The 23,425-nt window shown below is 40.0% G+C and overlaps 2 protein-coding genes across 6 annotated transcripts; both read right to left on the bottom strand.

Moving 5' to 3' along the window:
* Positions 1-29: 29 nt before the first annotated feature.
* zftraf1 (zinc finger TRAF-type containing 1) lies at positions 30-11,156 on the bottom strand. The gene is made up of 4 exons (XM_026288667.1): positions 10,294-11,156; positions 4,060-4,298; positions 2,252-2,463; positions 30-1,758 (listed from the first exon to the last, which is right to left on the bottom strand). Exons 1-4 carry the CDS (start codon positions 10,597-10,599, stop codon positions 1,367-1,369), a joined length of 1,149 nt encoding a protein of 382 aa, XP_026144452.1. The 5' UTR covers positions 10,600-11,156; the 3' UTR covers positions 30-1,366.
* Positions 11,157-11,324: 168 nt separating this feature from the next.
* On the bottom strand, positions 11,325-21,030 carry LOC113119313 (serine/threonine-protein kinase DCLK3-like). 5 transcript variants are annotated; one of them, XM_026288661.1, is made up of 6 exons: positions 19,422-21,030; positions 17,609-18,047; positions 15,273-16,774; positions 14,332-14,464; positions 13,961-14,128; positions 11,479-13,662 (listed from the first exon to the last, which is right to left on the bottom strand). In XM_026288661.1, the coding sequence occupies exons 2-6, from the start codon at positions 17,670-17,672 to the stop codon at positions 13,196-13,198; spliced, it is 2,334 nt and encodes a 777-aa protein (XP_026144446.1). In that variant the 5' UTR covers positions 17,673-18,047; positions 19,422-21,030; the 3' UTR covers positions 11,479-13,195. The 5 variants fall into 5 exon arrangements, 4 of the variants coding, with proteins under 4 accessions (XP_026144446.1, XP_026144445.1, XP_026144444.1 ...); XM_026288660.1 differs by lacking the exon at positions 19,422-21,030 and adding an exon at positions 18,424-19,100; XR_003294440.1 differs by lacking the exons at positions 17,609-18,047; positions 19,422-21,030 and adding an exon at positions 11,325-11,427 and having other exon boundaries at positions 11,586-13,662; positions 15,273-17,582.
* Positions 21,031-23,425: the final 2,395 nt, after the last annotated feature.

The following is a 23,425-nucleotide window of genomic DNA, read 5'->3' as shown; positions in this document are numbered from 1 at the left end:
CAACAAGTAGTCAAGAAAGAAAGCAGTGACATGTTTAAATGAGCTTTAATAGAAAGGCACATATACAGCCAGAGTGAGAATTAAAAGCTTTTGAATGCAGAAACAGTTTAAACTAAACTCTAATCAGAAGTGAGTCTCTCCTAGATCAGCTAAACTGTTTGTAGTTCTGTCGTTCATCAATTCAAGTATGTCAAAACTAAGTCACAGCCACTTTCATCCGAACTGAGATCCGATTACCCCATTGGCTTTTTCGTAACCCCCAGCTTTCTGTGTGTGTGTGTGTTTAATGAAGGTATGAAAGAAGGTTTTTTTGTGTGTGTGTGCGAGTGTTTATGTGGATGAGGGTGGAAAAAGGGAAGGGGTTTATAACAATGGCTCAAAATCAGATCTTTCCAGTCTCGCAGTGAGTGAGAAATGTCTGTTACCTCATGAATTAATACAGGTTAAATAAAAGCAATAAATATAAATATCTATAAGCCAATGACATCATGAAGTGAGTACCTGTGTTCACAAACCAGGGGGGTTGAACAGGACTAGATAATGAGGAAAATTCACAGGAAGGGGGGAAAAGGCAAGATTCACAGGTTAATAAATAAATGTGTTAATAAGGTCAAACCTAAGTTAGATTACAAGGCTGTGATGCTACGCAACTAAAACCGGTTCCAGAGAGCACACTGAAAAACTAAAAACATGCAAATCGCATTTTTCGGGTTGTGGGTTCAGCAGCCATTTTGTTCAGCTTAACTGTACTGCAGCGCTTCAATGAAAATGGCCACCTTCAGATACAAAAATACACTTAAAGCAGTTGTGGCCACTGTGCCGCAGCGTGTGTGGGTAAGCCTCGAGAGGAAGGTCTGAAAACTGAGTGAAAACAAACAAACGCAGAGTTGAACGCTGCCTGAATGATTGGCTGCACTACACCGGTCTCTATCTCTAGCGCTCGCTCGGCCTTGTTCCTTACATCACTCATCTTTGTTGGTCTTCACTGACTTGACATCCACACAAACAGGCCCAAAAAAACACACAAATACAGTCCCAGACTCTTGGTGTTGTTCATTCCGGCCTGTCCCACTCTGCAGGGTGTTGGGTGAAACTGTTGACTTCGTTTTGGCCGTAGAGGGTCTGAAAGCTAACCAGCAACAACACACACACACACACACACACACACACACACACACACACACACTCACACACAAACAAACAATCTACTGCAGTACTGATGGGTCGTATTCATCCTTCTTTTGCTCCCGTAGAGGTATCTGTGGTTCTGTGGTGCTCGTCTCCCCTCTTTGCTTCTTTGTTCACCCCATCCCCTCTTCCTCCTACTGTCTTCTGATCCGTTTCTTCCATCTGTCGTCTCGTGCCTCTATTTCTGGATCTGAAAGATGAAGAGGCGGAGGTTGATGTTTTTGGCAGCCAGCAGCTTGTTGCACTCCACGCTGTCGCTGATGGGCAGCAGGGCGTACTCTGTTTCATTGGCGTCGTTGGAGAAGACGTGGTGCTGGATGACAGGTTTGATTTTCACATCATCGTACGGGCCCTTCAGGAGCAGGAAAGAGCACTCCAGGGCAGAGTTCACTTTGCTCTTCAGGATGAGCTGGAAGGACAGCGTGCGTTTGCAGGACAGGTTGGGGTTGCGCTCTGAGTCGTTGACCCGTGCCTTCAGCACCCAGGTCTGGTTTAACACTGTGAAGCGCGGTGTCTCATAGTAAAGTCGCGTGATGAAGTCGTCGGTGCGGTACGGCCGGAACTGCACCTCTGGAGCAAAGACCAATAAGATTACAGGTTATTAGCTTACTTCAGCCCAGATTTCAGCATTTTAAATCAAGCAATTGTCCTGTAGCAAAATAATATTCAAGTTCTAGAACCATGTTAAAGAACACATACAAGAATAGTTCACCCTGTAATTTTAATTGGCTGAAAATGTATTCCAGCTTTCAGGCTATCCAAGATGTAGATGAATTTCTTCATCAGAACAGATTTGGAGAAATTTAGCATTACAGCTTTACTTGCTAAAGGATCCTCTGCAGTGAATGTGTGTCCCGTCAGAATGAGAGTCCAAACAACTGATAAAAACATCACAATAACCGATAAATGTATTGTGAAGTGAAAATAGTGTACTGCTGAATTTCTCCAAATCTGATTCAATGAATAAATAAACCAATCTACACCTTGGATGGCTTAGGGTTGGGTGCATTTTCAGCAAATTTTCCTTTTTGGTGACTGATTTCCTTTAAGGTTTTCTATGTACCTGTAAAACCGATCTTCTCAAAGCACAGCAGGCTAAAGATGCTGTTGTAGAGCTGTAGCTCTCTGCGATGGCTCTGGTCCATCTCGTCCAGGATGCCCATCAGCTCCATGCCGGTTTTGGATGGGTGGGAACACTCTGCCTCATGAGCGCTGAGCTCATGGAACGGACCCTTCCACGGGCAGCCAATCCGCTTGTACTTGCACTGCGTCACTCTATTTCCAATAGAAATCATTAAAGAAACGTCCAACCATCATCTCTAAAGATCAAGTGTAAAATGAATGAGCATTGAATCAAGTAAATCATTTGTGAAAGCTATATTATCTCTGATGAACTTTTCCAACTACACGCATCCTTATAGGACATTCACATAAGGTGATATGTACAATAATACCATATATCAAATGCTTGATTGTTTACATCATTGCAAAATGTGAAATATAATAACACCCAGCTCTAATCTGCTAAATGTGACTATAAAGGCCTATCCACACCAAGAACATTCCCTATATCAGCTTCGTTAGTCTTTATTATGGTTTCATATATCTGCATTTATTCTCGTATTTTGTTTCAGTTTCTCCTTTTGAATGACAAATATATAGTATTAAAAGCTGCTGATATGGACAGCTAGTTTCTCTCATGCAGGCCCAGATGTTAGTTTGCAGTCTGGAGAAGTCTGTGCGGTGTGTTCGAGCACCGCTTTTTGTCCAGACGCAGCCGTTTATTTATTTTTTTATTTTTGAGTAAAGAAAACGCTGCACATTATTATTATTATTATGAGCCTTTTATAGGCAAAGATAATTGTTTAAAAAAATAGTTTTCAAGCCCTGTTTATAATTAATATTACAGTTATATCGAATTTTGAAGAGACTTTTATTTTCTGAGTGGATGCATGAGCCTTGTATAGTCCAAGTCGAATATATTTGTCTTTATGAATAAATGAGGAATAGGAGAATTCACTAAACAGTTTAAACCATTTGCCACCACTGATTGAAATTACATGGTTGCACCAAAGTCATATTACTCTGAAAAATTCGAGCTTAAAAAGCATCTTCTGACAAATCTTTTTTACATAGCTAAATGTTTGCTTGTAATCATGTCTGGATTTGTTCCCGGTTGCATCACTTATAAAGTTCAGTTTTAAATTTATTTTCATTACATTTCACTAAAACAGACACAAATTTCACTTTTAAACAAAACGTTGACTGCTTTTTGCAAATTGTAATAGCACAACATTGTGACCCTGAAATCAAAATGGACAATTTTGTAGTATTTATTATAAAAGATTTATAATTGTTTCTTTTAAAAAAAGCCATGCATCTTCATAATCTTTAATCAACATTCTTGTCGCCTTGCAAAGACATCTCCTCTCCCATGACAAACACCAGTACAAGGGCTGGACAAAAACAGCTGTCCACTGGCCAGATGAGTTTCAATCCTTCCCCTCCAGCAACCTGTCACTCACAAGAAACGATCGCAAAAATTAGTGAACGGCAACAGTCTAATCAATTCCCGATGGACAAATGCAAGTCCCCTTATTTGTTTCTCATTTGAGAAGCTGCATCATTTGGATAAACGTTATAAAAAGTTAAGCAAAAACGGTTGCAATTTCCATTTTATGCAAACTTTAATTAGCACTGGCTTTTAGGATAAAAACTCATTTGAACGATCATAATCCATAGCAATACGAATTTACACTTAAAGTAGGCGTTTTGTGCTGAAAAAAGAGTGGGACAGCTATTTAGTGAATTCACCCCTTTGGCTTTACATGTATGTTGTACATAATCTGGCTGATTCGGGGTCAACAGTACCTGTCCTGGCACTCCTCTGTTTGATGGCGCTCGAGGCTGGAGCGAGGGAACTGTTTGAGGCAGTAGCTGCACTCAGAAGGCAGTTCACTCACGGCTTTCTCCACCGCTAGGTTCCTGCAACACAGACTCTTACTGATCTCACAGCGGCAGTTGGGACACGTGGCCTGCTCCTCTTTTAGACGCGCGTCAGCAAGCAGGTGGATGAAGCAGCCTGCGCACATCAGGTGCCCATTTGTACACTGAAATGAGAGCACACATCTTCACAGAGCTGAAACATTTTCACAAAGGGTTTTTACGCCAAACACAATGTATGTGTTCTTCCCAAGGAGCGTGTTTTTAATAAATGTACTGTTCTTGTAAACACAAAGTAGTAGTTTCCTGAATGGTTTAAGGCGAAATAAAGAACCTCAATTTGGCTGCATCTGTACAACCGCTGAAATATATTGTGGCAATGACAGCATGTTCATCTTTAAAGAGATCATATCACAGGGAAAGACATTTTACTTAGAAGCATTACATACATTGCATCAATAATGAAATGCATCAACACGTAGATGTCCACGTTTACACATCAGTGAAGCCTACTGGGTGCCAAGTCACTGTGAGGTAATAAGGTCATTATTATTCCTAAACACAACTAAGTATAATCAAAATTAATGTAAAAAAATACTTGTCAAACCTTGGGCTGTTCCCCCTGTGTGTGGTGGCTTCTGCTCTGAATACACTTCTATAAAGATCCCAAAGATTATCAAAGAGTCACTGAAGTTTTTCTCTTTTTTCTTTTAGCAAGAACCCAATTCATTTCAGTTTGAAATTAACAGTATGTGCAGAGCATTTCAGCACAGAGAAAATGCTTAGCACTTTTGTTCAAGTGGATCTTAATGGGAAAAAGAATAATAATAATAATAGAAAAGACCTCTTTATGGTAAGAGAGAGTTATTACGAATTCAAAACCTTTCATTCCTTGTATAAAAATGTACTCGTCGTCAGTTGCCTTTATCTTATTTGTGTCAAACAAAGCAATTTCAGTTCATACTTTATTTTAAGTTGTCCTTGTTACAGTGTAATTAAACATTTAAATACGGAATATATCAACTAACAGCTTGAATTTACTATGGGATTAGGATTTGGTTTAGAGTTAGTTGCATGTAATTATGCTTAATTTACTGTTATAGTAAGTACATGTATCAAGGATGATGTAAAAATACATATAACAAAAACATAATTTGTTAATGAATACAATACTTTCTCCATTTTATGCCACAACTCAATTTTTATTTTCAATTAGATTTTTTATATTTTGTTTTTTATTTTATTTTATAAAAATAAAAACAAAAACTAATGAAAATGATTAAATTTCTATTTAGCTTTATTTTAGTTTTAGTAATTTTAATACTTCAACTTATGTTATTTTAGCCGCCAAAACAAATATTCTAAATTGCATTTCATTTTTCATATAAAAAATATATTTTAGCTTCCGTTAACAGAAATGATTTTAATACATTTAGTTTTAGTTAACTACAGTTACACAGACTATTCTATTCATGATTAATTCATAGTTTCCTTTGAATAACTGTTAGTAGTGTTGCTAATTCACCAGCGGATCTATAGCAGACTTGCACTCTATTTAGCTTCTCTAATCTTTTTGTATTCGATCGGTTTTCTTTTTTATTTATTATACAATTACCAAAGGCTAAAAAGGCCTCTAACAATAGCTTGCTCTATTCTTTTTTTATTATTAAATTATTTTTGTTAATCTTTGCTATGTGTACTGTGTTAAACTAACTGAAACTTGTTATAGCACTTGGATATCATTGCTCTTTAGTTGATTTTGATTGCTTCCATTGTCCTAATTTGTAAGTTGCTTTGGATAAAAGCATCTGCTAAACGACTGAGAGGGCGACGTCGCGGAGCTCTCAGAGTCAAATTAGTATTTTGTTTATTTCTTGTTATTTTGCGCTATACTATCGTAACAGCATGGTCAGCAAATGACATTTACGACCGGGCGACCCTATTATGGCTGAGAGAGTTCAGTCACTTCGGACATTTAGACACGAGCACGCTTAGCTCCTATCCTGAGCTAGCAAGAGACGGCGACAAGACGCTAGGCCGACACCCGGACAACAACAGGCCCAGGCGGAGACGCGGTAGGCGGGGAGGGGCCGAACGACGACTGCGGCGTTTGGTTAGCAGTGGAAGGTTAGCCCTCCCAGTCATACTCTTTGCTAACGTCCAGTCTCTGCTAAACAAGATGGATGAGCTTCGGGTTCGGATCTCCACGCAAAGGGACATACAGGACTGCTCCATGCTGTGCTTCTGTGAAACATGGCTGGGGAAAAGGACACCCGACGAGGCGATAACACCAGATGGCTATACGGCCTTCAGGGAGGACCGGAGCGCAGTGGATAGCGGCAAGACTCGTGGCGGAGGAACTGCCGTCCTCGTCAAACAGACTTGGTGTACCGACTGTAAGCTTATTTCTAAATCTTGCTCTGAGAATGTGGAGTTTTTAACTTTGAAGCTACGGCCGTTTTACTTACCCAGAGAACTGCAATGCATTATTGTGACTGTTGTGTATATTCCCCCCTCCGCCAAAGAAGAGGCTGCACTCAGGGAGCTACATGACATGATCAACGAGCATGAAAACAAATATCCTGATGCTGCTTTTATTATTCTGGGAGATTTTAATCATTGTAATCTTAAGAAAAACATGCCAAAACTGTATCAGTTTGTGACTTTTCCAACTAGAGAAAATAAGATACTGGACCACTGTTACAGCAATATCAGAAATGCTTTTATAGCTGAACCAAAACCTCATTTCGGCAAGTCTGACCATCTGGCAATCCGGCTTAAGCCCACCTACATCAAGAGGCTTAAGGCACAGCCAGTCACAATAAAAACTGTTAACACCTGGACTGACAGTGCACAGGCTAGCCTGCAGGGTTGTTTAGAGGCCACAGACTGGAACATCTTTAAGGAGGCTACAGATGACATCCATGAATACACAGAGGCTGTGAGTGACTACATCAGCTGGTGCACATCTACATGTGCACCTCCCAGAACTGTGCGTGTGTTTCCAAACCAGAAACCTTGGTTTAATGGAAATATAAAACAAAAGATCAGGAAAAGGCAGGAAGCTTTTAAGTCAGGAGACCAAAGGGAGTACAAGAAAGCCCGGTATGAGCTACAGAAGTCCATCAGAGCTGCAAAGAGGGCGTATTCTCAAAAACTTGAAAGATTTTACCTAAGTAACAACACGCGCAGTATGTGGCAGGGAATCCAAGCAGTCACAAACTACAAGGAAATAGTACCTGCCACAGATCCCCTGGATGTCACCCTCCCAGACAGCCTTAATACCTTCTACACCAGGTTTGACAGAATGAACAAAGACACTCCTTTAAAAGCCCCCTGCAACCCCACGGACACTGTCTTTCAGGTGACACCCACACAGGTCCTGAAAGCTCTGAGGCAGGTGAACCCCCACAAGGCTGTGGGACCAGACGGCGTCCCTCCCAGAGTCCTGAAGGCCTGCGCAGAACAACTCACTGGTGTGTATGTAGACATTTTTAACTTGTCTCTAAACCAAGCAGTAGTCCCCCGTATTTTTAAATCCTCCACCATTGTACCAGTTCCAAAAAAGCTAAATCCAGCCACCCTGAACGACTTCAGGCCAGTGGCACTCACGCCAGTCGCCATGAAGTGTTTGGAAAAACTGGTTCTCACACATATTAATCACATGGTCCCGGACACGATCGACCCCCTCCAGTTCGCCTACCGTCCCAACCGTTCAGTGGACGACGCAGTGGCCTTTGCTCTACACTATATCCTGCAACACCTGGACAACAGAGGAACATATGTCAGAACGTTGTTCCTGGATTACAGTTCGGCTTTTAACACCATCCGCCCGGGCAGGCTGACTGAGAAGCTGACAGACCTCGGCGTCCCGACTCCCACCTGTAATTGGATCCTGGATTTCCTGACTGAAAGACCACAGGTGGTGAGGATGGGAAGGAAGGTGTCTGCAGAGCTCATCATCAGCACAGGATCACCACAAGGCTGCTGTCTCAGTCCTAAACTATTCACCCTGTATACACACGACTGTATCTCCACCCAGGAAAATACCATCATCATTAAGTATGCGGATGATACCACCATTTTGGGCCTCATCAAGGGGGGGGACGAGTCGGGCTACAGGAGTTTGGTGAACGACATTCTCACATATGGTGAGGTGAACGATCTGTGCCTTAACACAGACAAGACAAGAGAAGTAATCATGGATTTCAGGAAAAACCCACCCCCCCTGCAGCCCCTCATCATCAAGGGGACTGAGGTGGAGAGGGCCGACAGTTACAGATTCCTGGGACTGCAAGTAACATCAGATCTGAACTGGACTTTGAACACTGCTGCCACAGTGAAAAAAGCTCAGCAGAGACTGTATTTCATCAGGCTGCTTAGAAAAGCTGGTCTGCACTGTCATCCTCTCACCCAGGTCTACAAAGGACTGATAGAGAGCATCCTCACCACAGGCATCACTGTATGGTATGGAAACACCACACAGACAGAGAGGAAGGCTCTGCAAAGAGTCATAAAGACTGCAGAGAGGATTATCAGAACAGAACTCCCCTCCATGGACACAATTTACACACAGCGTTGTCAGAAAAGAGCAGAGAGAATTATCAGAGACACACTACATCCAGCTCACTCCCTGCTCATTCACAAAAACTGTACATACAATCTCAGGCACAGACGAGCGGACAGCATTATCACAAACAGATCACGTTTTTATAAGAGCTTTTTCCCAGCCACAGTGAGACTCTTGGCCAAAACAAAATGAACTACTGTCTATAGGGTCTGTGTAATATACCTGTGTATTTGATTTATTTATTTATAACGTAACCTTTGCATTATAATATTATTGTTATTTCTGGGGCCTGTGTAATATACCGGTGTATTTTTATTTTATTTAGTTATTTATAACGTAACTTATTATTGTTATCTCTGGGGCCTGTGCAAGATGCAATATACTAGTGCAATTCAGAATGAAAAATCTACATTTTATGGGTTTAGTGCAATTTACAATGTATATGTGTTATAGATACTGTAGATTTATGTTTTTCTTGTGTCTTTTTAAACTTGACTTGACTCTCTGAGCAACAACCGCACAAGAGTTCCTATGTGTGCAAGCACAAATGGCAAATAAAGTTCTTGAATCTTGAATCTTGAATCTTGAAATGTAAATGTAGATCACTGGAGGTAAACTGCAGTGTCAAGTCTGTGTTTGATTAATTCAGTGAGCAGCTGATTTGAGTTCTACCAGGCTTGTTTGGTTTGCTTCAGGGTGTGCACATGTTCGCCTCATTTGATGGGATTCAAATCCTGACTCAGTAATAAACGGATTACATGGCATGAGCTTGACAGCGCTGATGCAGTGTGACACAATCTCCCTGAATCACATGCTACTTTTAGGGGTCAGTGTGAGAGGATGTCGGTGTATCTTATGCATCGTTTCATTTGTATGTCTAAAATTTCCTCCCTAGTTTCAATATAGGCCAGTCAGTGCCGCAATCATCACATTGAAACATGCTCAAACAAACTTTATTTTGGATTTATTCAATTATCAAAACACATTAAATTAATAAATGGACACAGAATGTTAACAATGGTATGCAAACACCACAACCAAGTATGTGAAAGCAAGAGAGGAAGTTCTTTTACAGCTGGTTTAGCATGTGGCCTCAGAGGGATTATATGGGGTGCATATTTGGGGGAGGGGTGATCAGGAGAAGCCAGAGGTGATTGGGTTAAACAAGTCATGTGACCACCCGAATTGTCATGTTTGCCTTTGAAGGCAAAAAAACAGCTGCTCAGGTCAGTATTACATCTGAAGTCTACAAAAGAGAACTTCATACCAGCTCTTAAAAAAATGAAACACTGTACCTGAAATGCCAAATGTATGAATAAGCATTTTATTAGACATTTAATCACACACGATGAGTCACAGACAGTGTATAATCACCCATTTTGTTTAGAAATAGACAAACAATCACAATGACAAAAAGATTCACAATTATAACCCCCTTTGTCTCATATCTATAATAACGGACTGTATTTCTTGCATTCCAAGAGCATGCTGTGTTATTATGAACTTTTATATTTGCATTGTGTTTATGATATATATACACATCGTGCATAAGGATTTCTCGGCACAGTAAGCTTCATAATGGCGTTGTTTACCTGGTACACCGAGGCTTTAGGCAGGTCCAGACACACCGTGCAGCACAGCACAGAGTACAGGCGCTCCTCGAGCTTCCCCGCTTCTCCTTCCTGCAGCCTCACGCGCTTCTTGGGCGGCGCGTCCGGGTCGGGCTCGGAACCAGCGCCGTCTCTCCGCACACCGGACTCCTCCTGGATACCTGCCAGTCCTGCGCTGCCCGGGCCAGCGTCCAGGGCGCCCCCCACAGGACCGACACCCAGACCCGAAGATGAGGAGCCTGGCGCGGCCGCGACGCCTAATTCCATCCGCTCTTCCATCGAAGACATCCGACTGAGTCACCGGGGATATTTGGGCTTAACCGAGCACAGGATCCGCTGATAGTCGGGGTGAGATTTCCAGTGTTTCTCAAGCTACTCGGCCTGTAATGATGGGGGTCTGAACAGCCAACAATGCACTCAGTTGTAAACCATCAAGCGTCAGTTCAAATAGGTCAATTTTGGGTAATTTGACAGTAAGTTATGGGACAGTGTATATAAATTCATCTGTGTTTTACTGCGGTTTGGCGTGCATGGATTTTTTGGATCGATCTCAGGTAAGCTTCAGCTCTCAGCTTGTGAAGAGGGAGAAAAAAACAGCGAAGACTCAACAAAACAACAGGCTGTTGTTTAGTGCCGTTATCCGCCGTGACAGCACGCGCACAGCGACTCTCCGAGACCCAGCCGGGCTCTATTCCTCCGGTCCACCTTCCGATCACAACCGAAACACTCGGACACGATCCGGGTTCGCTCAAAAGCCTAAAAGTTATCAGTGTGCTGCAGAGTCTCTTCGATGATCCTTCTCTTAATCTACACAGCCATCTTTGTTTTTTTCCTGTCTGTCTCCTCCTCTACCCCTGTCCAACTGTCCCTCTCTGATTCCGCCTATCCGCGCTCGGTTTACTCGGAGCGGGGTGAACATCAGGCGAATACCATCGACCGTTATTGATCTGTCCGTGAATGCGTCGCCACTAGTAATGATGGCCGCTCTGCCCTTCTCTTTCGCGCTCTCTGATTGGCTGGAGCAAATGTTGTGCTTCATCAGATGACTGGGGATATTTAAAGAGCTATGCTTTGCGCATGCGCATCGGCCTCCTGCGGGTCATGGCTGAAGCTTTTCTAAGAGAAAGGTGACCAAAAACTTTTGTTATTGGATAGTGGGATCCTTGATTTTGTCAGTACAGTTATTTGCAATTTTACTATGCTAGTTATTCGTATTATTGCCATCGTGGTTCTATATTAAAGTAAGACTAATAGATGACAAAACATATACATACCTTGGTCAAAATTCCCTAACACCCCTCATATGCGACAAAATGGCAACGTCATCGTGGGTCATCGTTCAGAATGATCGTACTTGACAAAATAGTGAATGCAAGGCCCGAATAAATTATTTGATCTGGTATGTAGGTTTGAAAAATGTAAAGTGTGGTATTTTAATTTATTTTTATTTCTTTATTAATTTTACTTTGACCCCAAACTAGAACTAGCCCCGGGGGAGGGGGGAACGGCCTCAGCCAATCAAATGTCGAGTTCTATGATGGACTAGTTTGGTCAAGACAGCTGTCAGTCTTGACTGCCCAGTCTGAATGAGCTGTGTGTTTCACTGGGGGGATGGAAGTGTGTGTGTGTGTGTGTATGCTTCTTCCTGATCACTGGACCGGATACTAAAAAGTTTGACTTTTAATATCCATACAGCTTTGTAATACATAAGGTATTAGTAATGAAGCTGAGATTAATATTTTTTTATTTGCACAGTACAACTGTAGTACACTTAAAATAGCTAATTTTACAACTTTGGGCTTGTTTTGAGACACGCCACCATGAGGGTTGAAAGACTGAAGTCACCTGACAAGGACAAAGGCTTTATTCATTAATAATTACTCTGAACAACTTGATATCTCAGAAATTGTAAGTGTTAAAAGATGAACAGAAGTAAGAAAATAAACATTTTTATCATAAAAAAAAACATTATTTTACTCAACAATGTTTAGAAACTTTTGACCGAACAGCTAATAAACTTTAATTGTCTGAACCTACAGTTTAAAACATTTAACATTAACACAGTAATCATAATGTTTCAAAAAGATTTGCAAAACAATTTTAACCAAAAAAAAAGGGGAGGGGGGGTTAAAAAGACTGAACAAATTTAAAGATGTGCAATATAAATGCATGACATGAGACATGCGAAGGCAAATAATACTAAATAATTTTAGCTTATTACTAGCTAGTCTAACCAACTAACATTCCCACAAACATTGGCAGAGGCCAAGCTTGACCGATACATATTAAAAAACTAAATTAGTTCTTGAAATGTCTTTCTTTTAAAAATAACACAGATAAAGATAGGTTAATCTGAGGCTTTTACATACTAAAACAACATTACAACATAAATTGTCCTTCTGCCTCTAGTCAGTAAATAATATCTCTTAATAATAGTTACTTTGATATCACATTTCATTAGTGATCTGCAAGCACACACAGAATTTATACAGAATTTGTTTTTTAAATATTGAATTATACCTTAAGCTGCAAAGAAGAGTGCATTGTGAGCGCCTTTGAAAACATTTAACCATATTTACACTAATTCAGCAGATTTTCCTCCATAATGAGTGCAGAAATGAGGAGATCAGTGCAGATTTAAAAAGTGAATTCTCAGTCAGAATCAGTGCTAAGAGTATAGGTTTGAGAGTATGAGAAAGATGTTGTTTACTACGGAATATATTGTTTGTTTGTTATATTTTTTCTCAGGTGTTCCTTATGTTTCACATGGCTTGTTTAGTTCTGACTCTTAGTCTTTTCATACATCATTGGTTTCTACTAGTTTACTTGTTTTTGCTGGCTTCTTCAGTCTTCACTGTCCATAACTAGCTCGTTTCTCAGCAGGTCACTCTTGTTTTGTGTCAATATCTTCTTGCTGTGCTGGTTTCTCAGGTTTATGCTGATCCGTGGTATATTGCTTGTTTGTGGTGGTGGTGTCTTCTGCATGGCATGCATTTTGTTGATTGCTTGTCATATTATCAATCTCTTGAATTTGCTGGTCTCTTTCATACATGTTAATATCTGGTTCATAATTATTATTATTTAGTAGGTTCTCGTAAATCTGTGCTGCATGACATTTCTCTGCCAACGATTCTGGTTTGCTAGAATCACTCTTATTTTCACCACTTTCCACCTGTCTGCTCAGTTTCTGCTGGTTGCGCCTCTCAGCTGTGGAGTCAGTGGCTTTTATCGCCCCCTTATGCTCTTTTGGTGCTGTTGCGTGCTGAAGCCAGTCGTGCTGCAGGGTTTGACTAGCTGTCAAACGCCTTTTCGGGTTGACCTCCAGCAAACCTCTGACTAGAGCTTTAGCCCCTGCAAAACACATATATCAGCACTTATCATATTTCTAGATTACAGCATCTAAATTAGACAATATATGAATGGTTAAATAGAATAGTCCAACGGCCCAAAACTGAAAATTCTCTCATTTACTCCACCTTTGAATAAAGCACACAAACTGTAATGGAGCTCCTTGAAAGAAAGTATGTCATACGAGTTTAAAAACAATATGGGATTGATTAAATGATGACAGACTTTACTTTTTCGATTGATCTAACACTTAAGTCACTTTCTTTGTACGGTGGTCAAATGCTGGAGTTCAGTATCTCACCCTCAGATGCATTATCCCAGTACGGGGACAGAAAGTGGACTTCTCCTTTCTGGATGAGACGGAATAGTTCCTCTTGATTACGATCTGGACTGCGGAATGGAGGAAACCCGCTCAGCAGGACAAACAGTATGACACCCATCGCCCAAACGTCTACTCCAACACCGTAACCTGCTCATACATAGACATATACACATGCATAGCTGAACATATGAAATATCTTGTCAAATGTTAGTGTCAGATCATGATACTAATAGTTTTAAACCTTAGTGTTTGAGATTTAGGACAGAGCTGCAGCTCAGGTTTTATTTTTTTATTTTTTTTACTTTTTTTTGCCCAACCAGTCCCAGCTTTTCTAAATGTACAGACATTACCTGTCTCAGCAAGTATCTCTGGAGCAACATATGTAGGTGTGCCACAGACTGTGAACACTGGCTCCGTTACCACCATGGCTAATCCAAAATCAGCCAACTTTAGATTCAAGCATCCATTGCCATCACGCTGTACCTAAAAATCAGAAACAAAAAAGAGTTATGATATGAGCTGAATATTATATATTATCTTATACTCTTTTTGAATACATGTCCAATTTTCAAAATGATGAATAACAAAGTAGCTGGTTGCAAAGTACTGAGCTACGTTTTCCAACGAGTGGCGCTGTAGCGCGAACAAACTGTACATCCTGAGGGAATAATATCACGTGCTCACCAAACAATCCTTCTCGTCAAGAAGTCCGACTCTTATAAATAGGTTCATCTTAAACAGTTTGCTCTCATATACAGTTTTGGAAGGTCAGATCAGTTTCATTTCATTGATTTGTTCAGATGTTTTATGAAAATGAACACATTCACAATTCCCATACTATGTAGCTTATGTTATTAATGATTCGCCGATTCCTAATGTAGCTACTTGCAACGATTCAGTTGAAATAAAATAAAATAAAAATAACACATGAAAAATTCAGATTTAAACTGAAAGCTAATTTTAAGTTGAAGTAGTTAATGTTAGTACTAAAGTACTAAAATAAATAAAAAATGCTACTAAAATAACAAATAAAAATGTAATCTAAATCTAAATGATAAATTAAAGATTATTGGAACATTTCAGTCTATCTGTTTCCATATTTCATGTTTTATTCAATATATAAGTATTTATTATTTTTAATTAATAGCAATTTGACTGAAATTCATACACCAATTTTTTTTCAAATATATACAAAAAAACTATTACAAATGACAAAAACACAAAACGCACAAAAAAGTTAATTTGAAATATGAAATATATTTAAATGACACTAGTCTTGAGTCACTCTTACCAGTAGGTTTTCAGGTTTGATGTCTCTGTGTGCGATGCTCTTGCTGTGGATGTATTCCAGAGCCTGACTGATGTCTCTGATCATGCATGCAGCACTTGGCTCAGTAAACCTGCCGTTCTGAGTGATAGCATCAAACAGGTCTCCACCGGTCACCAGCTCCATCAGCAGGTAAACATGGGTGTCCGTGTGATGAGAACGAAACAGCTGTATGAGGCGAGGATGTTCCAGACTACGCAGCAGAGCGATCTCATTCTGAATCATGTGGCCGCGTCCCTGCAGCTTTGTGTTGTCCACAATCTTCATAGCGAACGTTTCAGCCAGGCCTCTCACACAGCACTCCCTGACCACCGCAAAGTTCCCGTCTCCTACCACACGGCCCATATCATAGCAGCGCTCAATGTCCTCCAGAGACACTTTGGCCCCATCAGCCAGTATGTGACTCTGTAAGTCTTTCTGTTCAACTGTTTCCTGCTTAATAATGTCCTGCTCCGTTATTGTCTCCAAATTGAGATCTTTATCCCGGTTTTGAGGAACAGCTGGCCTTGACTTTGTATTGGCAACATGCCTGTCCGCTTTCAGTGATCTTTGTTGTGTTTTTTCCATATTATTCTGAGATGAAGTACTTTTATTACTGTGGTTACTTGGCCTGTCTGGTTGAGAACATTGACTGCTTCTGATTGGTGGTATAGGTGGGCCACATCCTCGATAGCTCCGGCAGTAAATAGCTTCTCTCTTTCCTTCCTCCTTCTTTATCTCCTTGTCATCTTCTTTCTGCAGGTCTCCTCTCCTCCTCCACAGTTCTCTCTGCTTTTCTCTCCTCACCTTATCTTTTTGCCTTCCAACAGGCTGCAAGTTGTTGACAACCGGTTGGTTTACCTGTTGATCATGTACCGTAGGTATGGAAATCATGGCTCCGGCGTCATCATCATGGAAACCACTATCCGCCTTTGTGGCCTTGGGTCTCAGGATACGCTCCCATACTCTCAGCAGGTGTTCGCAATGGCTGGGGTTTTCTGGATACAACTCATCTAGTGCTGCATGTACCTCGTCAAGAGTCGGTCGGCTGTTCCCAAAGGCCAAGAAGGCATGGTCGAAGCGGAAGAAGTCAGCTAGGCTGTGGATTTCTCGCCCAGCAGGGCTAAAGAGTCGTCGTATTCGAGCGTTGTTCCAGCAGGGGAAGCCAAGCGCCTCAGACACATCTGCCATCAGTTGCTCGAATGTCTGAACTGCGCGGCGGTTTAACAGCAGTGAGATCTTCCGCATGCTCTCCTGTCCGCACGGCCGCACCACGGTCACGATTCGTGGTCGCACTGGGCTTGATTCTGCGTGTCTGGCGTGGTACCCATTAGCCCTGGGAACTACTGCTTCCTCCCAGTGATACACAGGGCTTTCTGGAGGCCCAAAGTCTGGGGGAGGCCTTCGGGGTCTGGACCTGTGCAGGTAAGATGGAAGAGGTAGCCGAGGGGCAGCATTTGGGCATTTTGGCAGTTTGATCCTTTGATCTGGAACACATAAACATGTAAAATGAGAGGATGCTGTCCTTAGTAGAGTCTTTAGTATACTGTTGTTATTACTACATTTTTTTTTGTTAGTACAGAAATGTGTCCAAAGATATGCTTTGTTCATCAAAAGTGCAGCACACAAAATTGGAATATCAGATTTTGGAGGGGGGGCGAAGCTTACGCAGGCGAATTAAAGAGGAAGTTTGCAACATTAATAATTAAGAGCAGGTGTGTATTGAGGAGCAATGCCGAGACATGCAGATTCTCAAATTGCACCTCATGCTCCAGGGGTAACGGAAGAGGATCAAATCTGATCGTGCCGGATCACTTTACTCTGGACGCAGCTTGTTTTTCTTTCTTTCTTTCTTTTTATGTAGTAGCTAAACATACATCTTAAAGTGGGAGGATACAGGTCACCAGCCTTTAAGAAATTGAACACCTAAAGCAGTCAAAGATGCTGTTTCACTTTTACGTCAATACTTAGAAAGTGTTTTGGTGTTACCAAAGCAAAGCCACTGTAAATAACTAATTACTAAACCTAAAATATGTTCTTGTTACTTTTCACAAAGCCCTAGTTATTTGTGAAAATTAATTTTATGCTGTGAAAAAATAAATGTATTAATGATTACATTATTATTCATCATCATTAAAACGATTCAATCTGATTAAATATTATTATTATTATTATTATTATTATTTGCTTAGTTTGTTCTTTGTCAGGGTACATTTAATGGATATTCTTCAAATGTCGACCAGTTAATTGGCCTAGTTAAAGTTTTACAGCCACTGCCCCATTTCATTGAAAGTATTTATTTATTGATCATTTAAACTCACCTGTCAGTCCCCATCTGGGTCTCGGTGGCTCTCGCCCCGGTCGCTGGTTCCACGCCGGTGTCATTTTGTTCCACTGCTCGTAGTATCTTCAGTATTTGTGCATCAGTAAACCCATGAGTCTGATACACTTGCCATACTGTCCCAGAGATGTCCGGCGGGTTTACAAAATGGTTAAAAAGTCTGTAGCCATGATGAAATCAACGCGCACCTCTAAAGAAACTTGTCAGTGTCTGTGAGGGTTCGTGAAAGTTTAAAAAACAGCACTGAAAGGAAAGCTTTGAACCGGACAGTGCGCAGCAGCCAATATTCAATCAGCGTCTGTCAGACATGAGGTAACACGGGGATATCGCGAAGCCGCATCTTTTGGAAAAGCTACGAGCGCGTTACCGGATACTCCGCATCCTGCTGCAGGAGCGTCTCCCCGGTAACACACAGAGAGCTAACACACACACACACACACACACACACACACACAGAGGTTTATATTAGTGAGGGGTTTTCGTCATGTTTCGCCATTGTGAGGTTCTCTCACAAAATACAGCCTAGCAAAAACCTATCTACATTCGCAAGGATTTTTTAGACATTTTTCTGTCTAATTTTTATTTTCTACTAAAATGTAATGTATTATTATTAACATTAGCCTATTGCATCACATGTAGCCAATATTTATTTTATTTTTTTCTGCAACCGTTAAAGTTATGTGAATATTATGTTAATCATGACTAAACATCTGCAATGAAAGAAATTGATTCAACTGAATATAATAAATCAGCCAATTAGCTGTTCCCAAATGCCTTCTGCACACACTCTCTTACCTATAGCTGCATCTGTTCCACTCTACTCCCTTTATTCGTTGGCTTCCTTATTTTGGTTAAAGGTATAATTAATGTAAACTTCTCAAGACTGTGTGTTTGCAGGTCTGTCTGTATTGTCATGGTTACTGCAGCGCGGCTTTGTGTGTGTGTTTGCGCTTGGCTGGCTGTGTGTGTTCAGCTGTAAATGTGTGTGTGTGTGGGTTGAATCCACATGTCCATCAGAGGGCAGTGTGTGGAAGCAGGGAGGAGAGGCGCGCGGAATCAATTTACCAAACCTGCGTCTCAATGTGCATAGTACACCATCTACCCTATCTGCACTAAATAGTATTGCAAATCACTAATATCACATATACTTTAGGATGGATATCGTGCACATTGGGACGCAGGCCAGGTTTTTCTACGCCTTGACACGTGCGTGTGGTATCCTACCAATAGTAGCCTACTTATTTAGTTGTGATGAAAATATTTGGAAAACCATTAAAATCTTTATTGACATTCACTTAGGCCTACACTTGTAGCAAATTGAATTTGTATTTTAATATTGGAAGGATAATTTAATATTTAGCTTAGCAGGACATCATGTAGGCTAGATAGATTAGCTACAAGTTAGTGTAATTGTAATCATACAGCGGTTATCAGAGGTAATCATACAGCGATTTGCTTTCATTATTGGACAGTACTACAAACTTAGAGTAGCCTGCTGTATTATTATTATTATTATTATTATTTTTGCATAAGCCGTTTGTTCTGTCTAAAAAGATATATTTTGTTTTATGTATTTTTTTATTGTTTACTAAAAATGTGTTAGTCTATTAACAGTTAGCAGACCTCCATGTTGAATTCCCGACTCTGCAAAACAATTTTAAAGGGGTCACATGATGCGATTTGCTATGTGTGCACGCACAGACAATCAACGCAGCCAATTCACTATCAATAACCGCACCATCTATCCAACCACCACAAGAGAGAACCACTATAAATAATCAAAGCATCCTTACCTTCATTCGCTCTAATCTTTAGGGGTCCCTCCAACTCCCCAACTTCTCATGGTTGACCCATTCCGGTGGGAGCGCTCCACTTTTGGGCCAATCCCGAGCTCAGAGCCTGTTTCTATAAAATGGGATAGTTCCATATTTGCAAAGAAAGTCTGGCACGTTTTCATATGTAAAGAATTTGCCACCGATGATTAACATGCAAGTTTTGAACAATGTAAGTAACTGTTAGAGCTTGTTTGTTGTTTCTCTGATCACAAATGCAGACATGGTATTATGTTTACGCAGTGCGATATTCAATGCAATGCGTAATAAGACCATGTAAGTCATTTTAATCAGTATTTACATCCCCACTGCATGCAATAAATGCCACATTTGTAATGGGTTTTCATTGTTTTTGTCTCGTCACACCACATGTCATCACAGTATGGTGAGGGGTGTAACATTTTCGTCACATGCTTGAGGCATTTGTCCAATCACAATGCACTAAATAGCTGACCAATCAGTGTATATCTCGCATTTCAGACAGATGAGCTTCAGAAAGGCGGGGCATAGAAGAGAAAAAATCATATACAGTATGTGGAAAATAATGTATTTTTAATCTTAAACTGCATGAACACATTTCATTACACCAAATTACACCAAATAATGTTCTTTTTAGCAAGGTCATATGACCCCTTTAAATGCTGCCGAACAGAATCTAACAGACATGCCAACAAGAAATGTATGTATTTACAGTTTGAAGTAAAAGAGCTTGGATTTGTGACCTGTTGTTTTGTGACTTTGTTTACCTTGATTTCATGATCTATGTTTTAAAAGGAGGTCGACATCTCACCTCTTTCTCTAAAACTGCCCTCTCACTCGCTCACTCATTCCCTCTCTCTTTTCCCCTGTTTCTCTCCACCACCTGTTTGAGTCAAATGTCATAACACATGAAGTCTGCATACCATGTTTAGTCACACATTTGTGTTGGGTTAGACACAGTGGCAGTCCACTCAATGAGTGTGTGTTCAAATACCTAGTGTATAATGTGAAAACCTGCATACTCTAAATCATTCCAGAGGTGGTGTTATACAACACATAAGGTTAAATAATAATTCCTTTTGAGAGAACTGGCCTATATTTGACATCATTTGTTTAATATGAATAACACAAGAATCCAAAGCCAACGGGAAAAACTGGGAGAGCAGGAAGAGTACTATTAACACTTGAAGTGCAAATTGTCTTTTATTTGTCACTTGAGTCTAATTTTTATTTCCCTAACAACTACAAACACTACGAACAAAAACTTTATGGAATTCTGGAAGTATTTTTAACTAATAATGTTAATGATGATAATGTCAGTTGATGATAATCTGCAGATTAGCAGGGTGTAGTTTGATATCTATAAAGATAATGAAATGTAAATATCTGGGAGAGGTGAAAAAGTGAAGGGTGTGAGTCTGTGTGGATTTGTACATGCTCAAACAGGTGCATGTTTCAAAGGATGTGTGAACGTTTCACATCATGTTCTCCCAGGGAAATGATGAGTACGAACAGGGACGTCCGGGAACGTTTCCTCCAAAAAGACCTCTAGAGAAATGAGCTGGGTTTTATAGATTGTAGAGGTAGTTGTTAGTGACATCGTTTGCCTAATTACAGTGTTATTTTAGTATCATTTATATACTACTATTAAAATATGCATTAATATTTTGAATTATCTTTTATTTTTATATTTGCAGTTTTCATTTAAATGTATGATATAATTTTCTTATATGCTTTTGTAATTTTTTTTAAATTGCAGTTTTATTTTAATTACTGATAATGCTTTTAGTTTTAGTTAAAGGCTGTTATTGATCAAAAGAACCTACACCAGATGTCTAATGTTCATGAACTATAAAACAGCTGCTCTCTGATAACAAGCTTCAACCTAACGTTGCAAATTATAAAAAATTCAAGAGTTCAGCATTAATCCCAGACCTTGTTATGTGCCCAGACCCTTCTCACAGAAAAACTGTTCTACATACAGTATACATACTGAAACAATTGGCTGTTTCAGACCGTGCTGCTTCACTTACAGACACAGCCTTGTGGCTCAAAGGATGGGCTGGGGAAGACGTTTAGCGTTACTGATGCAATGTTTTTGGTTATTATTGTGCAAACAGCAGCTGATACGGTTAGATCTTAACTGCTTCTTAGTGAGCCGAACAGCCAATCAAAGAGTTTAGAGGGTGGGAAGAAAGAGTCCTCTGACATAAGGTCATGTCCTCAGAGGCTTGTAAAAGAAAGAGACAGAGAGAGAAGAGAATATGGCCTGACCCTGGCCCCCATATCAATCATTCCTCCCCCCTCCATACTGCGCTCTCATTCTCTGCCTTTCTTGCTCTCTAAGCCAAACTTTAAGTCACTTAGTCAAAAAGCATCTGCTAAATGAATGAAAGCTAAATGTAAAGAACAAAATAATGTTTTTTTTTAAACAACTGTAGTACATATTTCTCAGAAAGACAATTATTGAGCTTTTTCAGTGACAAAACAATATGTTGATCAAAATGATATAGGGGAGCTGACTTTATGCATTCACTTAAATCAACTTCAGACCATTTGATAAAAAAAAAGTTATTTGTAGATACTCGCTCATAAAAGTAAAGTTAGATATTTTATTTTCTATAAAAATGTTTAAAGTCAATTTAGTCAAGTTAATGTTAAACTGTAAAAAAAAAAATAATAATATTGCAGTGCATTTTACAAAAATAATTATTCGCAGTTAATGCAGTGTTTGGCCATTTGACATTTCTTAATAATTATAAAATGTAATAGCAATTTTTGATTGAAAATGGATTCTACGCCATTTTTCTTTCTGTGTATGGGTCGATGGTGGATATTTAATAGTGCTTGCTCATTTGCCTATTTTTAGACGTAGATTATCCCTGCTTTCACTTAAAGTTAAATTTTAAAACATTAAAAGTTTTACAGTGTTGTTAAATATCATTTTTTGCAAAAAACTGTTATGCTGTGGTTGGAGAAACTGCAAACAACATGGTCAGTTGCTATTTTTTTTTTTTATATGAAAACGTACTTACAGGCTGTGAGTCAGAAGTGCCAGACTGTCCTTGCAAAGTTGGAATTGCCCCACTTTATAGAAACAGCCTTTGTGTGTAGACAGCATTGTAGGCTATTTTCTAAGGGTCAGGAAACAGTCATCTGTAAAATGCACTGCACACATCTGTATATTTTGGTTGAACTGTTCTGGAACAGTGAACCACTGATTTCTAGTTGTGTCCTCTTTTGGAAGGCCAAACAAAGTAGCTTCGCTTTCACAATGAAACCGCGTCTCCACAACATGGCAGCAGAGGCAACAATTCAACGGTGAGAATCAAAGTTATGCCTTCTTTCTTTACATAAACATTTGGGCGGTGTCATTCAAATCTTCTCACATAGTGACGTAGACGTGTGGGGGCGTGTTTAAATGAGGAGCTTTAGGAGGGCGTGGTCGAGTCTTAGCTTTTATAAAGAATATCTCTTTGGGTTTGAGACTTTAGTCTTTGCAACTTTAGGGATCTTATTGATGCATGAATAGCTTGAAAACTTGAAATCGCATCATATGACCCCTTTAAAAGGATTTTAGTTTTGTTTGTTTTTTTGAGACAAAATGGTATATCATTTTAATATCAGTTATTTATTGGTTCTTGATATATTTATTGACTTGCCTGTATCAGCTATAATTTTAATATAAGTTCATCCCATTTTATAGAGTTCAAATTGGGAGCAAATTTTGGACCAATACATTTACATTTATTCATTTAACAGACATTTTTAGAGTCAAATTCATGTAGGAACTCTAGAGAATGTAAAATGCTTTCGATCGTCTTGCACCATCCCTTGACTTTCTCATCTTTCTTTATTCTATCTTTCACAATTGATTGTTCCACATTTGTCAACTCCCCATCTCTCCAACCCCCCTCGCATCTGTCTATCATCTGTCCTTTTCTCTCCTGGCATTGCTCCTCCCCCATCCACCCCCCAAGCTTGTA

This window comes from Carassius auratus, chromosome 19, assembly GCF_003368295.1.
Source record: "Carassius auratus strain Wakin chromosome 19, ASM336829v1, whole genome shotgun sequence".
Classification (NCBI taxonomy): Eukaryota; Metazoa; Chordata; class Actinopteri; order Cypriniformes; family Cyprinidae; genus Carassius; species Carassius auratus.
The sequence above is the reverse complement of the archived record's forward strand: the minus strand, read 5'-3'. Positions and strand labels throughout refer to the sequence as shown.